Source organism: Ranitomeya variabilis, chromosome 5 (genome assembly GCF_051348905.1).
Source record: "Ranitomeya variabilis isolate aRanVar5 chromosome 5, aRanVar5.hap1, whole genome shotgun sequence".
NCBI classification, from domain to species: domain Eukaryota; kingdom Metazoa; phylum Chordata; class Amphibia; order Anura; family Dendrobatidae; genus Ranitomeya; species Ranitomeya variabilis.
In genome coordinates this window covers 121,664,284-121,682,215 of record NC_135236.1, presented here as the reverse complement: position 1 = coordinate 121,682,215, position 17,932 = coordinate 121,664,284, and the positions used below count along the sequence as shown (strand labels likewise).

The 17,932-nt window shown below is 42.2% G+C and overlaps 1 protein-coding gene across 1 annotated transcript in view; it reads left to right on the top strand.

Moving 5' to 3' along the window:
• The window catches only part of FAH (fumarylacetoacetate hydrolase), an 80,147-nt gene that overhangs the window by 2,566 nt on the left and 59,649 nt on the right, over positions 1–17,932 (top strand). The window contains exons 2-3 of the mRNA XM_077263153.1: positions 11,036–11,146; positions 12,678–12,799. Of these exons, the coding sequence (XP_077119268.1) occupies positions 11,036–11,146; positions 12,678–12,799 (233 nt within the window). The remainder of the gene's footprint in view (positions 1–11,035; positions 11,147–12,677; positions 12,800–17,932) is intronic.

Below are 17,932 nucleotides of genomic sequence, written 5' to 3'. Positions count from 1 at the left end.
ACTGATTATAAGTGATCCATGTCTACAGTAGGGATGAGCAATCGTTGTCGGTGACACTCTATCACTCGAGTATCTGGATGCACGGATATGCTCGGTACTTGTCGAACATTGGGCGGTGCTTGGATTTGAAGCTCGAATCCCCACCCCGCATGTTTGGTGCCTTTTACGCAGCCAATAAGCATGCAGGGATTGCCTCACAGTCACTGTAATGCTGTAGCCATCTTGGTAGTGGCATTATTGTGATTGGGTGGCAGCATGACCTCATCAGAGGTTATAAAAAAAAAAAAAAAAAGCTGCTGCCACCACTCTTGGCTCACTGACGCCATTTCATAGCTCAGGCACAGTTCTGATTTGAGGGAAAAAGCTGTTATTCAGGCCTGTGCGTGCACAGTATAGGGAATCAGAGTCCTAGTGCTGATACTGGTGCTGATGCTGAACCATCATGCTCACCTACGAGAAACTCGGATGAGTCTCGCACGTCAATACCCGGCACTCAGATGGGAGCGTGCGGCCACACGCTCTGCTTCTGAGTGCCGGCAGCAGCGCTGGGTATTGACGTGCGAGACACATCCGAGTTTCTCGCAGGTGAGTATGAGCCCTAAGAGCTACTCTTGTGCTTTGCTGTTTGTATTCAATACATTCTGAATTTAGGCATAGGGACAGTTGCAGGAGCCGGGAGAGTGGCAGAATACAGAGCTTAGGGCATTGCAGTCCGTTGCTAAATATGTAGCTGCTGCACGTGACCACTTTTTTTTGGGGGGGGTGGTGGTGAAAAAATTGATTATTTTGTCATTGATGGAGTATTACGTGCTTTCTGTTAAATTTCAGTGGCGTATAACACTTCAAAAAAGCGTTAAAATTTTTTTCTAAATTGAATTTGTCATCCATACACTTTTATTTTCTTTGTGTTACAAAATGGTGGTATTAAATTTAGAAAACACTTATTTGACTGCTGCAGGTGACCCATTTTATTTTTTTTAAATTAAAAATAAACTTGGTTTCAAGAGATCTAGCAATTAGAAAATGGGTATGGTAAGGAACGTTAAAGTGCTGATGATGGTGCACTTAGACGCGAAGGACGTGGGGCAGATGTGACTATGACTGTTGCTGGAGCACAAGAAACGCCCATCCACGACACAGAGGTTCCTGTCCCACTTTCCAGAGAAGCACAGTACACCACTTCTGAAGTCACACCAGATAATGCTTCTAGCAAACTCGGCAGCACCACCCAGTCTTCCACATGGTCCAGAATCACCAGTCAACAGTGTGGATCACTTAATCCTCAACATTATATGCCTTCCTCCCACCATAGTGAGTCCAAGGACACTTGTGATGCCACACTAGGACACTCCGAGGAGCTCTTTACAACATAATTTTTTTGTTTGTGACCTCTCATCTTGCATGGTCCAAGAGGGACAGGAGAACATACTGTTTAGTGATGCACAAAACTTAGAGCCTTGGCCAGAAGAAGATGACAGTGGGGAATTGCATATTTTGTCTAAGGATTAAGTTAGTTATTAAGTCAGGAGGAGCAGGGTGCAGCAGTGAAAGATGGGGTGGTGGATGATGAAGTCACCGACCCAACCTGGGAATCTGGCATGTTGAGTGAGGCCAACAGCGCTGAGGGTGAGCGTTTAGCAGCCATGCAAAGATCAGCAGGGGCCTGACCACTAAGAATCTAACCACCACCAGAATGATTAGGCACATGTCATCTAAGCACCTGAATTGATAGGCCGAACACCTGGGTCCACGATTGGTGCCATTGGTTGACACCACTGCCTCTTCCCCTGTGTTAGGTGCTTCCCAATCCACTCTCCATGACACTGGCACAGATGCCTCCCACCCTGCACCCTGTCTTTGCACATTCTGACGCACCATTATCAGGCACTTCCAAATCATTGTCCCAACACAGCGTTCAGCTGTCCCTACCCCAGGCCTTAGAACAAAAGAGAAAGTTTCCAGCCAAGCACCCACCCACAGGCCTAAATGGGCACATTTCCAGACTGCATTCGTCCCTTTGTGTCCCCAGCCACCACTTTTTCTCCTGGTGTGGCATCCCTGCCTTGTACCAGCTTGTGTTCAGGAACATCACCCGTGCTGTCATGATCTCTGCAGGCAGAGATCATAGCAAGCCTATAGAGGGACAAGCTCTCGGAAGATGGAACTATACTGACCATGAACTAAGCCTGCCGCGCAACTAGAAATAGCCAGGTAGCATTTCCTATTTATCGCTAGATGCCCAGCTCTGGCCTAAGACCTAAATAGCTAGCAGAGGGAAATATAAGACCTGGCTCACCTCTAGAGAAATATTCCAAAGAAGACAGTAGCCCCCCACATATAATGACGGTGAGTTCAGATGAAACAACAAACGCAGCAGGAAAATAGTCTTAGCAAATTTGAGGTCCGCTTACTAGATAGCAGAAGACAGATAGTATACTTTCATGGTCAGCAGAAAAACACTAACAAAACACCATCCAGAGATTACCTTAAACTCTGGCATTAACTCATAACGCCAGAGTAGCAATCCCTGATCAACGAGAGCTTTCCAGACACAGTAACAAAACTTCAGCTGTGAACTGGAACAAATAGGCAAAACAAAACATGGACAAAAGTCCAACTTATCTAGTAGTAGTCTAGAAGCAGGAACAAGCACTGAGAGGCATCAGATAACATTGATGACCGGCAAGAAACCACCAGAGAAATGAGCTTAAATAGCGACACCCACTACTGATGGAATCAGGTGAAACAGGAAAGAGGATGACAAGTCCAATTCCACAAGCGGCCACCGGGGGAGCCCAGAATCCAAATTCACAACAGTACCCCCCCCTCAAGGAGGGGGCACCGAACCCTCACCAGATCCACCAGGGCGACCAGGATGAGCCCTATGGAAGGCACGAACAAGATCAGAAGCATGAACATCAGATGCATTGACCCAAGAATTATCCTCCTGGCCGTAACCCTTCCAGTTGACCAGATACTGGAGTTTCCGTCTGGAAACACGAGAGTCCAAAATTTTCTCCACAACGTACTCCAACTCACCCTCAACCAACACCGGAGCAGGAGGCTCAACTGAAGGTACAACAGGTACCTCATACCTGCGCAATAACGACCGATGAAAAACGTTATGAATGGAAAAGGACGCAGGGAGGTCCAAACGGAAAGAAACAGGATTAAGAATCTCCAATATTCTATAAGGGCCGATGAACCGAGGTTTAAACTTAGGAGAAGAGACCCTCATAGGGACAAAACGAGAAGACAACCACACTAAATCTCCAACACAAAGCCGAGAACCAACACGACGATGACGGTTGGCAAAACGCTGAGTCTTCTCCTGGGACAACTTCAAATTGTCCATAACCTGCCCCCAAATGTGATGCAATCTCTCTACCACCGCATCCACTCCAGGACAATCCGAGGATTCCACCTGACCGGAGGAAAATCGAGGGTGAAACCCCGAATTACAGAAAAACGGGGACACCAAGGTGGAAGAACTGGCCCGATTATTGAGGGCGAACTCTGCCAATGGCAAAAAAGCAACCCAATCATCCTGGTCAGCAGAGACAAAACACCTCAGATATGTCTCAAGGGTCTGATTAGTCCGCTCGGTCTGGCCATTAGTCTGAGGGTGAAAAGCAGACGAAAAAGACAAATCTATGCCCATCCTAGCACAGAATGCCCGCCAAAATCTAGACACAAATTGGGTACCTCTGTCAGAAACAATATTCTCAGGAATACCGTGCAATCGGACAACATTCTGAAAAAACAGAGGAACCAACTCAGAAGAAGAAGGCAACTTGGGCAGAGGAACCAAATGGACCATTTTAGAGAAACGGTCACAGACCACCCAGATGACAGACATCTTCTGGGAAACAGGCAGATCTGAAATAAAATCCATCGAGATGTGTGTCCAAGGCCTCTTAGGAATAGGCAAGGGCAACAGCAGTCCGCTAGCCCGAGAACTACAAGACTTGGCCCGAGCACAAACGTCACATGACTGCACAAAGACTCGCACATCTTGTGACAGAGAAGGCCACCAGAAGGATCTTGCCACCAAATCCCTGGTACCAAAAATTCCGGGATGACCTGCCAATGCAGAAGAATGTACCTCAGAGATGACTCTGCTGGTCCAATCATCCGGAACAAACAGTCTATCAGGCGGACAACGATCCGGTCTATCCGCCTGAAACTCTTGCAAGGACCGCCGCAGATCAGGAGAAACGGCCGACAAAATTACTCCCTCCCTAAGGATACCTGTGGGTTCAGAATTACCAGGAAAGTCCGGTCAAACTGTCATGATCTCTGCAGGCAGAGATCATAGCAAGCCTATAGAGGGACAAGCTCTCGGAAGATGGAACTATACTGACCATGAACTAAGCCTGCCGCGCAACTAGAAATAGCCAGGTAGCATTTCCTATTTATCGCTAGATGCCCAGCTCTGGCCTAAGACCTAAATAGCTAGCAGAGGGAAATATAAGACCTGGCTCACCTCTAGAGAAATATTCCAAAGAAGACAGTAGCCCCCCACATATAATGACGGTGAGTTCAGATGAAACAACAAACGCAGCAGGAAAATAGTCTTAGCAAATTTGAGGTCCGCTTACTAGATAGCAGAAGACAGATAGTATACTTTCATGGTCAGCAGAAAAACACTAACAAAACACCATCCAGAGATTACCTTAAACTCTGGCATTAACTCATAACGCCAGAGTAGCAATCCCTGATCAACGAGAGCTTTCCAGACACAGTAACAAAACTTCAGCTGTGAACTGGAACAAATAGGCAAAACAAAACATGGACAAAAGTCCAACTTATCTAGTAGTAGTCTAGAAGCAGGAACAAGCACTGAGAGGCATCAGATAACATTGATGACCGGCAAGAAACCACCAGAGAAATGAGCTTAAATAGCGACACCCACTACTGATGGAATCAGGTGAAACAGGAAAGAGGATGACAAGTCCAATTCCACAAGCGGCCACCGGGGGAGCCCAGAATCCAAATTCACAACACCGTGCCCTTACCAACGCACTTACTGGGATTGTACACTTACCGAATGACAAGTTCTTGTGGCCAGAGGTGCTACATTTCCCTGACGACACACTGGGTGAACATTGTGGAGACTGGAGCAAAGTCCCAGCCTAGCACGGAACGTGCTCCTGACACTGAGGATTATTGGCCCTACTTCTACCAGGGTTTCCTCCACCTCATACATCAATTCCTGCACCCCCTCCTGCTCCTCCTCATCCGCCATCTCTGATATTTTATATTTAAGCACATCGTTTACGTCAGTCAGAAGCTGGAAGCTCTGCAGCACTACCTCAGCAAAGCGTCAACAGGCTCTGCTGAAGCTAATTTGCCTGGGAAACAAACCGCACACCGCAGCAGAGTTATTAAAAGGAATAACATACTTGTGGCTTTTGCCGCTGGACCTCCAGCCAGGCATGGTCGTGTGTGATGAGCATAACGTGGTGGCGGCTGTGAAGCTTGGTAAGCTCATACACAAATCATCATGCTTGGCACATGTGCTCAACTTTGTAGTTAAGTGGTTTCTGAATGCATACCTAGATTTGCCAGAGCTTCTGTTCCAGGTATGTTGCGTCAGCGCCCATTAGTGCAAGTTGGCTACAGCTTCCACCGCTCTGGCAATGCTGTATCCTGTAGCTTGCGCTGTCTGCTAGCTTGGTGCATTAGCTCCAGGTCTAGGAAAGAGCTATGAAGAGCACATCTCAAAATGGTGAATTTTGTGAGTAGTTTGGCACAGAAGAGCAGATCTGGATGCACATATACTGGTCTTAGTGGTTTAGAGATAATTTGAGGATGGTGTGCTGGAGGCAGGATGATACTACCGGTCAGAAGAGGTGCTTAAAGCTGGATATGACAGTGTGGTGGGAGTGCTTGATGGGATAATACTGAAGGTGGAGATTGTGGGAACCCTTGGATGATGGTATACTGCTTCTGTGGAAAAGCTTTGGCTGACATTATACCCATAATAAGGGCTTTGGTTGCCACTAATCTGAGGGAGAGTGGGAGCTGGATGTGGCTCGCGACCCTCTGTCAGAGGTGAATGTGGCTCTCGATCCTCTGTCAGAAGTGGATTTGACTCTCAAGGTCAGAAAGTTTGGGGATCACTGCGTAGCAACTCGTGCAAATGCCAGTTCACCGACTGATGTGTGATGTTAACATGTGCTTGAACTCCACACTGCACATGCTGGCAAGGCTTTGTGAGCAGCAGAGGCCGGTTGTCAAATTCTATCTCCAACACGCCTGTCAGTATTTTGGTCAGCCTCAGCACATAATGATTGAAGAGTGGGCACGGCTGTCTGACATTTGTGCAGTTCTCCAAGACTTTGAGGACTGCACAAATATGGTGAGTGGTGATGATGCCATAATCAGCACAACAATCCCGCTTCTGTGCTTAAACAGTCACTGCTCACAATTAAACATGAATCTATACATGCGGACCAGGTGGAGATAGAGGAAGACATAAGGCAGGGAGATACTGCTCAGCACGGGTAGGCTCAGTCTGATAAAAATGAACAAAGCCTGGATTAGCCCCCATTTTTCCACACCACCAGATGGCAGCAGCACATAGTGTTTTTAATGTTCAATATTTGAATGAGACCCTTCAGTTGTTGCCTTCAAGGGTGTATGGATGACCGTCCTTATAATTTTGTTTCCTGCCTTTGAGTGTAGAAGTACACAACCACACTTTGTTCACAATATTTGACTGAGGCACTCTATTTGGTGCCTTCAAGTGTGCATGGATGACCCTCCTCATAATTAATTTTTTTGGCCTTGTACTCTGTGCAGAGCCTTTATGTGTCTAGGAGTACCACTGCATGACAATTTGAACAGATTGTGTATGAGGCCCTCTATTATGTCTAATACAGGGTGTATCTGAGTCCCTCTTCCATCTAATTTTTGGCAGCCCTTGCTTCCTTCAAATTTTACACTGAAATTTCTATATATATATATATATATATATATATATATATATATATATATATATATATACATATATATATATATATATATATATATTTTATTTTTTTTTTTTTAATTAAATTCAGTTTTGGCTTACTTAAATTATTATTTTTTAAATCCTTTTTACTTGTTGTCTTATATACAATTTATTATACAGGAAAGAATGTTTCTTAACATTGTTTTTCCTGTAAATTCCAATTTCTCTTCGATTTTGAATGTTTTATTGTCCCTCCTTTAAAATGGAGTAGTAAAAGTGGGATACCATTGTTCTGAGCAGCAAGCTGGGAGTCAGATGCTTACAGGGGTCTTCCCCATGTTGTCCTTCCATTCAGAACTTCTTTTTTCTTCAATTCCACTGACCCACAGACCTCCTTCTAAGGCCGGTGTCAGACTAGCGAGTTTTACGGACGTATGAGCGCAGAAAATACGTCCAGAAAATACGCATTGCACACGGCCCAATGATTCTCTATGGGGCAGCTCCTATCTGCTGTATGTTATGCACACACGGTAATATACAGTATGTTACAGGCGTAGAAAATCGCAGCATGCTGCGTTTGTCAGCGTATTGCCCAAAAAATACGCCAATGAAAGTCTATGGTGGCGAGAAAATTATGGATTACACACGGACCATGCGTGTGACTTGCGAGAAATCCGCATCGGTATTCTATAGAAAAGCCGGTAATTCAGTGCAGTGTACAGTAAAATCACACTGACAGAAAAGAATAGGTAGAATAAATGTGTACACATAGAATGTGTGTGTGTATATGTGTATATATATATATATATATATATATATATATATATATATATATATATATATATATATATATATATATATATATATATATATATATATATTTATTTAATTCAGCGCTAGATAGCAGAAAAGCCGGTAATTCAATTGCCGGCTTTTCCTGTCTCCTTCACAAACCTGACAGGATATGAGACATGATTTACATACAGCAAACCATCTCATATCCCTTCTTTTATTACATATTCCTCTTTACTAATGTAAGAAGTGTCTTTGTGCAAAATTTTGGGGCTCAAGCTATTAAATTAAAGGGTTAAATCCCAGAAAAAATTGGCGTGGGCTCCCACGCAATTTTCTCCGCCAGAGTGGGAAAGCCAGTGACTGAGGGCAGATATTAATAGCCTAGAGAGGGACCATGGTTATTGCGCCCCCCCCCCCCCCCCCGGCTAAAAACATCTGCCCCAGCCACCCCAGAAAAATGTGAATCATTTTACACCCAAGAGCTCTGCTAATGCAGCTGTGCTCCTGGCTGTAAACCTTGGTGAATGAATGGAATGCAGGGGAATGTACTGTAATTACCTCGAGTCGCGGTGATGCGCCCTCTGCTGGATGAACTCATATGAACTTGAGTGTGGGAACTTTTCAGAATATTTTCCCATGCTATATAGACTGTATATATGTTTTTAAGAATATTTGAGCCGATGGATCCATGATATGTCCATTTTGCAAGCCTGCGAGACAAAATCGATGTACGGAAGCCATACGGATGCCATTCGGATGACACACGGATAAATTTGTGTGTAAAAGTCGCATCCTTGCATTGAATACGGAACAGTGTTTTGGGAGAATTACTGTGTATTACGGCCGTAAAAGATGGACCATATTTTCATACGCCTAGTGTGACCCCGGCCTAAGGCTTGCTGAAAAATTGTTCAGATTTCCCATTGACTCCCATTATACTTGTTACTCGAAAGGAGAATGCGACTATTAGGAGTTGCTCGCTTTGAGTAAAGAGCATCAGAGCATTTTAGTGCCCGCTCATCCCTAGTCTACAGCCTATAATTCTGATATGGAGACATAAGCTGCATTAACTCTAAAATGATGATAATTACAGTCAAAATTATCTGTATAAGTTTTCTAGCTTTACAAATCTCACGGACGCCTTAAATATTTTTTACAAAGAGGTCTGAAAAGTGCCATATTTTTACGGACTGTCCTGGGATTTTCGAACAGTTGACGACCCTGTAATGAGTGCTTCTTTAAATTAGGTTTTACTTACAGTAGTTTTGTAAAGAGATAAAAAAAACTTTTTATTGTCGTTTTGGATATTTCATTGATACAAGAAATCTATGTAAATCAACCTCACAATAAAAGAAAATGTCTTTTTCTTATCACGATTTATTTTATGTTTTATTAGCAGTAAGCAACGTAGAAATTTGCTTGTTTTATAATTGTTCCTTTTTCAATTTATGACCACTAGAGCGCACTCTAATACCTATAATATCATCTGAAGGCATTTATCTGCAGATTACATGCAATGTGCTGGTCAACAACACCGAATATATGGCACATTTGCAACACGTGAATGAATCTAATGTGTGTTGATCACACACACACAGTATATTACATTATGATTAGTGGTGGGATACAGTCCACAAGAGAAATGGATAACTTGCTATAAAGCAACTCAGTGACTTGCATTTCACTCTTCGGCTGGATTCACATATGGTCGCCACATTATTGTCATTTCCATCAGGCATTTAACAAAACTCGGAATGGAAATTGATGGAGGAACAGATTCCATTGTTTACAACTGGATTTTTCCCACCTTTCCAGCACGTCCGCTTTTTTGCCAGGGGTGCAGACAACGCTGTGGTGGCTGATCATGTAATATTGTGCTTGATGAAGAAACAGCCTGATGGTAAAACTAATGAAAAAAAAGCATCTGATGCCATCAGGTCAGATCCTTTGTGTTGCATCAGACTAGAAAGAAGTGAACCTGAAGCCGTGGATATGTGTGGACCCAGCCTCCCACAGTGGATATAATGCTGTAAAATCCACACCGGTCATAAACTGGCAATTCAGAGGCTATTTCCAAGAAATACATTGATCGCCTCTTCAGGACTACTATATTTTGGACCCTCACCAATCCATGGGTCCCCAAGTCTCTGAAGTGACGTAAAGAGGCCATAAATATTTCCTTTTTTTAGCCTGGTGACAATTACAATGTTCTCCTCCTTGATCTGGCGTTTCTTTTCCTTTTGTTCCTTCGTGTCTCTGTTCCTGTATGTAGATCTAGTCTTGATAGTCAACTGGGAATGATCATCAAGAAGACGGCCACACCCACTTGCCTATCAATGCTGGATTTACACATAGGAAAGAAAGGGCCATATTTCAGGAAGGGAGAGGAATAAAAAATACCAGAAACAGGGGAATGTAGGATTTTGAAAAGTAATTGCATATTTATGGTGACAGGTCATCTTTAAGCAATGGTTTGACCACTGCTCCATTCTTTTATACAGCAGGGCTATGTCCGTCACCGCCATAGAAATTAATCGGCGATGGAGCTTGCACAGGGGACTTTCTTAACATTTGCTTGAAGGGTTCAGTTTGCAAAATTGATGGGAGGAATAGTTTAGAATACAGCAGTGTTCCTACTATCAAAATAACAGACCCTAAATAAAACGCTGACAGACCCCATATAAGTCCATGGGGTCCATTGTGTGAGGTTGGTGTCCGTTCCACAACAAATCTCGCAGAAAGTCTCCCGTAAAGCTTCATATATTTGTGAATTATTTTAGTATTGTTTAAGGGGTTCTTCCCATCTTCATAGATGGATTATGATAGCACTTTTGCCAATTGCTACTTATAAACATTTACTTCGTTCTATAGATATTAACACTTTCCTTTCCGTCTTTTTTTTTTAACTCATTGCCTAGGAGACAGACTAGCTCTTGTCTAGATTGTGAGCACAGCGTAGAATCTGGCTGGTAGGTAACAGCGAGCTCCAGCCATCCTGGAAAGCTTCAAAGCAGTCTACAAGCTCAATAGAAAAGAGCTTTGAGCGCTGCACATATTCTGCTGTTCAGCAGTGGTGGTCGGTCTCCAAGGCAACAAGCTGAAAAGAAAAGTAATATTTCATGAACGTCTGAAAATTTTAGTAAGCAGGAAATTGGGAAATTACAAGCTCTAGCTGTCAGTACCCATTTATTAAGATGGGAATAACCTTTTTCAAATAATGGTCAAGGTAATAGACACTAATCTAAAGAGAGAATTAATCACACCTTTTCTTTTTCTTGGCAGCCGAGACATAGGATAGGAGTGGCTATTGGGGACCAAATCCTGGATCTGAGTGTCATCAAGCACCTCTTTAATGGCCCTTTCTTGTCGGGACATCAAAATGTATTTTTTGAGGTATTGTATGTATAAGCTATCCATCCATCCATCTTTCTAGTAGGCCGGGGTCACACTTGCCAGTTCAATGCGAGATACTCGCACATCAAGTCCCGGCACTGCCGCCGGCACTCAGGACCAAAGTGTGTGGCTGCATGTATTTCTATGCTGCTGAACGCTCCGGTCCCGGGTGCCGGCCGCAGTGCCGGGACTTGATGCGCGAGTATCTCGCATTGAACTCGCAATTATGACCCCGGCCGTATTGTTTGTATACTTTATATAATTTGCTATCCATCTGATACATTATATGTTAACTATCTAGTCATCCATTTTTATAGTGATGCAAATATTACCATAGATATTATTTCTCAGGATCTAGACTTGAATGTTGATTTCAGTACAAATATGTGTAAATTGATTTGTCTCTTGATGCTATGAGAGAATGGGGAAGCACAAATACATGGTGTGGAAACACATATTGTAGTAACTAGGCCAAGGCCACAGTACATGGCTACACTATAGTACATGGCTATAATACAGTACATAGCTACAGTACCATAAATGTCTATAGTACAGTACATGGCTATTGTACAATAGATGACTACAGTACATGGCTACACTAAAATGCATAGGTATGCTACAGTACTTGGCTAGGCTACAGTACATGGCTAAGCTATATTACTTGGCTACAATGCATGACTACAGTATAATGCATGACTACAGTACAATAGATGGATACAGTACATGGCTATGCTACAGTACATGGCTACAGTACAGTACACGGCTATAGTACAATAGATAGCTGCAGTACAGTAAACGGCTACCGCATAGCTAAATCTTATTTCTTGCTGCTAAAACAGAGAAAACTGTCCCTCTGATGATATTATGGTCACTAATGCAGGCCTACAATGTACCATTAATCGTAACCGGCAGATGTGATAATAATTTGGCTATACAGGACATTGTGTGAAATCATGGCCAGGACTTAACAGGTAAGTGGTCACCTGCTTATAAGAAAAGTATCACAAGTACAATGAACAGTATCTACCACAGAGGCACCATTCATATGCCACGAATCGTGTTTTTTACTGCATTGTATGGAGGACGGTTTATAAATTTGGCTTCTACCTTATAATCATGTGTTATGATTGATCATATTATTACTGTGTAATGTATAGATTATTTATGTGGCCTATCAATTTGTAACCACACTGCCCTGTTCTGTTTTTTATGGGATTTTCTGTTGTTGTATATGTCTGTTTATTGATTTAATAAAGATTGAATTAAAATTTGATATAAATGTGGGGTACATACCGTTTATTGTTCACTTGGTGGTAATAATTGTGTTTATATAAATAATAATAATAATAATTATATCTTGGGTAGCCTCAAGATTTTAGTTTATTTTGATTCATATTGAAATGGGCTTATATATCCTATTCTTGGTAATAATTCTATAAGATGGGTAATTGGGGATTAGTAATTCTAAGTGATATGAACACAGCAGCAGTATTAATATAATATATCCTAAATGTCCGATGTCTTATCGTAGGCAACCCTCAATAGTTTCATGGCCCTTGGGCGCAATGCATGGAGAGAGGCCCGACAAACCATTCACCAGCTTCTATCAGCAACGGAGCCGACACTCAGAGACAGCAAGGAGCTGCGTGCCAGGTGAGTGGAGCCGTGCCTATTCTGTGTGCTTGTGCTCTGCATCCGTATGACTCTTCTATCAATCACCGAGAGCGCGGTTTACCCAATGTTCAGGGTCACTTACCTCAATTATATCTGTGACAGCTCTGCCTTCCATCTCTCAGCCGGGCTGCTGCCAATATGGCTTCTAGCAGTCATAGTTTTAATCTGCCATTGTAAATTGCTTTACCGATGTGACAGAGTTTTGTTAATTTAACTGTCTGGTGCCCCATGGTTCCCAAATAACTGTAAGGCTTCATGCACACATGTGTATAATGACCCTTTAGAAGCTATATAGAGCCATAATATGCCCCCATATACACATGTACTCAAATGTTTACATACCCCGGCAGAATTTTTGCTTTCTTGGCCTTTTTTCAGAGAATGAGTTAGAACACCAAAACTTTTTCTCCACTCATGATTGGTGGTTGAGTGAAGCCATTTATTGTTAAACTACTGTGTTTTCTCTTTTTAAATCATAATTACAACCCAAAAATCCAAATGACCCTGATCAAAAGTTTACATACCCTGGTGATTTCGGCCTGATAACATGCACAGAAGTTGACACAAATGGGTTTGAATGGCTACTAAAGGTAACATCCTCACCTGTGACCTGTTTGCTTGTAATCAGTGTGTGCATAAAAGCTGAGTGAGTTTCTGGGATCCAGACAGACTCTTGCATCTTTCATCCAGCCACTGACATTTCTTGATTGTGAATCATGGAGAAAGCAAATGAATTGTCAACGGATCTATGGGAAAAGGTAGTTGAACTGTATAAGAGGAAAGAGCTACAAAAAGATATCCAAGGAATTGATAATGCCAGTCAGCAGCGGTCAAACTGTGATTAACAAATGGAAAATCAGAGGCTCTGTAAAAACAAAACCACAGTCAGGTAGACCAACAAAAATATCGCCCACAACTGCCAGGAAAATTGTTCGGGATGCAAAGAAAAACTCACAAATAACATCAGCTGAAATACTGGACTCTGAAAACTAGCGGTGTGGCTGTTTCAAGATGCACAATAAGGAGGCACTTGAAGAAAAATGGACTGCACGTTCGAGTTGCTAGAAGAAAGCCATTACTTTGCAAATGCCACAAAGTATCTCACCTACAATACGCAAAACAGCACAGAGACAAGCCTCAAAACTTCTGGAGCAAGGTAATTTTAAGTGATGAGACCAAAATGTAACTTTTTGGCCACAACCATAAACGTTACATTTGGAGAGAGGTCAACAAGGCCTATGATGAAAGGAACACCATTCCTACTGTAAAGAATGGAGGTGGATCGCTGATGTTTTGGGATGTGTGAGCTACAAAGGCACAGGAAACTTGGTCACAGTTGAAGGAAAGATGAATGCAGCTCGTTATCTGCAAATACTGGAGGCAAATTTGCAATCATCAACCGGGAAGCTGCGCATGGGACTTACTTGGACGTTCCAACATGACAATGATCCAAAACACAAGGCCAAGTCGACCTGTCATTGGCTGCAGCAGAACAAACTGAAGGTTCTGGAGTGGCCATCTCAGTCTCCTGACCTCAATATCATTGAGCCACTCTGGGGAGATCTCAAGCGTGCAGTTCATGCTAGACAGCCCAGGAATTTACAGGAACTGGAGGCTTTTTGCCAAGAAAAGCGGGCAGTTATACCATCTGATAAAATAAAGAACCTCATCCACAACTACCACAAAAGACTTCAAGCTGTCATTGATGTTAGAGGGGGCAATACACGATATTAAAAAATGGGATTTGTAAACTTTTGATCAGGGCCATTTGGATGTTTTGGGTTGTCATTATGATTTAAAAAGAGAAAACACAGTAGTTTGACAATAAATGGCTTCACCCAACCACTAACCATGAGTGGAGAAAAAGTTTTGGTGTTATAACTATAACTCATATTCTCTGAAAAAAGGCCAAGAAAGCAAGGATTCTGCCAGGGTATGTAAACTTTTGAGCACAACTGTAAGTCTAGAGGTTTTTTTCATATGAAATCTGGCAGAAAATATTTATGGCTTTTTCAAGTGCTTTATAATCAAGCCTTTCTCTGTAAAGCTATGCCCCCTACCTCTCGATAACCTAGAATGGCACATTGTACCTGCCGTTCCTCTGTACAAAGCCCTCAGGACCCTGGGTACCACCATACAAATGACAGCTGGACCATATGCACGAGTCCTAAAGGTAAGTTCACAGTCTTTTGAAATGGAGCACTTTGCTGCTCATACGACAGGTTTTCTGAGTGCGTTTCTTTCCTCCTTCTTTTGAAAATCTTGCCACAGTAAATTAAAAAAAAATGACATGTCACTACTTCTATGGGGTAAATTCCCTGAGGAATCCTTCCCAAACTTGACCCTGACGAGTCAAAATACTGTCAATGCTCCAAAAACTGCTTTAGGCAAAAAAAAAATAGCAAAACAAAATAGCGCCGCGTTTTCTGAAGTGAATTTCCTTTGAAAAACTTGATGATGGATTTTTTTGCCTCTACAATGCTCCATGTGAACATTTTATGATCATTTTTGAAGTGTAAACGGCTCCAAAATTCCCATTCAGTGAGTATTTGAAGCTGCTGTTTTTGATGTGGATTTTACATCTTCTTCAAAATGCTCCTTTAAAAAAAAAAGTATGAACATACCCTAAGACTATGCGGCGTTTTTGACATTTCCCCCAACCAATTAGCTAAAGTTGCATTTTTTTCATTGCGCTTTTCAGTGTGTGTTTTTTACAGGCGTTTTTTTCTGGCTGCGGTGTCTTTTTAGTATGTCATTTTGTTTTTGATACTTCATAGTATTTTTCCGTTTTAAAATTTTTTTTATTTATACAATCATCGTGTGAGGATTACATATGTTTTTTTTTTCCTGTCATTCCGCTGCAGACATTTTTTTTTTTTATACCTCCAGATTTTCCTCATCTCATTCCAATCTTTGGGGAAAATCCACAAATAAAAGGCATACTTATCATCAGAAAAATTGACATGTTGTGGATTTCCAAAATGCGCCACATACGCAGTGGAAAATACTTATTGTCAGAACTTAGACTAAGGTTGTGTTCACACCGAGTCTTTTTGCTGAGTTTTTGGAGCGGAATCTGTCCAAAATCCTACTCCAAATCTCAAAACTTCTCAAAAATGTGGAGTTTTTGCTCCAAAACTCAGTGTGAACACATTTTAAGGGTATATTCACACGAAGCATGTTTGTACTGGTCTTGTCTGCACCAAAACCCAAATTGACAGAATGAGAAAATTTGCTCATTTTTGCGTGCGGTTTCACTTATGGAAAAAAAATGTTTTGATGGTTCAATTCTGCAAGGAAAAAATGCTGAAAAACGTGTCAAAAATACCATGTGGGATCAAGCCCTTAGAAGATTTAGGCCATTTATTTACTGCATGTCCTTTGTTCAACCATAGATCACCGCTCAGTATGTCCCAAAGTGAAACCTGCAGGCTCGGTATACAGAAACAGGAGTGTCTCTCCACCAGCTCTCTATATAGTGTTATACTACATATTGCAGTAAATTTCACATCGTCAAGGACTTTTCATTCAATATTATTAATTATTATTATTTAAAACAGTTTATCTCTTTCAGAAAGTGGCTCATTTTGGCTTTTGTGACGCTTTTTTCCTTTTTTTTTTTCATAGTCGCATTTCTTTCATTTTTTTTTTTATTATGTAAAGATTCAGCTGTATGAGACTAGTTTTGTTTTTGTATGCAAAGTAGTAGTTTTTTTTTTTTAATCACACATCTAAGAGAGCTCCTAAGTTAACCATGTTAAGGGTATGTGCACACGTTGCGGATTTTGCTGCGGATCCGCAGCGGTTTTCCATGAGTTTACAATACCATGTAAACCTATGGAAAACAAAATCCGCAGTGCACAAACAAAAGTGCGCTAACGCTGCATTGTTTATTCCGCAGCATGTCCATTCTTTGTGTGGATTCCACAGCGGTTTACACCTGCTCCATAATAGGAATCCACAGATGTAAAACCGCAGGTGGAATCTGCAAACAAATCGCGGTAATTCCGCAGGTAATCTGCAGTGCGGTTTACCTGCGGATTTACCAAAATCAGTCCGGAAAAATCCGCAGGACTTTCCGCAACGTGTGCACGTAGCCTTAGAATTACGGTGGCGCATCCTAATCATTGTGGGTAAAGATGAACCTCAGCAGCAGAAAACCAAGTCACTATACAAAGACCAAGACTGCCATATGGTGACCATATAGTGGTAGATACCAGTCCTGCAGAACATAATAAAGCTGTTTTCCAGTTTCAGAAAACCCCAGTTCCCTAGCTCCAGTTTGTTTTATAAAACATATTGTGATTTAATCACCCTGTTTCCACCGCTGCTCCCAATGTCTGTTATTGTCTGCAGCGTTGACATCACATCAACAGCACTGCAGACAATCAGTGCAGTGAGTTCAGCGGCTCCATCAGCTATAATAGAGCCACAGAGCTCCGTTATTGGCTGCAGCGTCATCTACAGGACAGAGATGGGGACAATCACAGACATTGGGGGCAGCGGTGGAGACTCTGAACCCGAGAAGGTTGAGTAAAGGACAGTTATATACACCATCAAAAACCTGCAGCCGGTGAGTGAAGAAATCCAAAACCAGAACATTTTTTTAGAGATGACAGTACAGTTGTAGATTGTGATTACAGCTGACGTCCTTTCTGATTGGGGTCGTCCACTTTTTCCCGTCTTTTTCATCATGCACCGGACCAACATGATGACTTTTTCTCCATCTCCAGAGACATATATGACTTCTCAAATTTCCAGCACCAGCCCCACATAAACTCAGCAAAATGTTTACTGGCATCTGGATTGCAAAGGTTTTTGTTCCCATCAGCTTTCAGAGTTTTTTCTAAATTTTCACAATGTGTCAGATATCTACTTTCATAATACAATAGGTGTAAATCAGTGTCTTAAAAGGAATGTGTCGCAAGGATTTTGCTACCCCACCTGAGATCAGCATGATGTATGGGCAGAGATCCTGATTCCAGGGATGTATCACTTACTAGGCTGCTTGCTGCACTTTTGATAAATGCAATGTATTTTGGACTTGGTTCAATTCCTTCCTCAAGTAGATTTCCTCCTTCATATCATTATACCCGAGGAAGGAGTTGAACC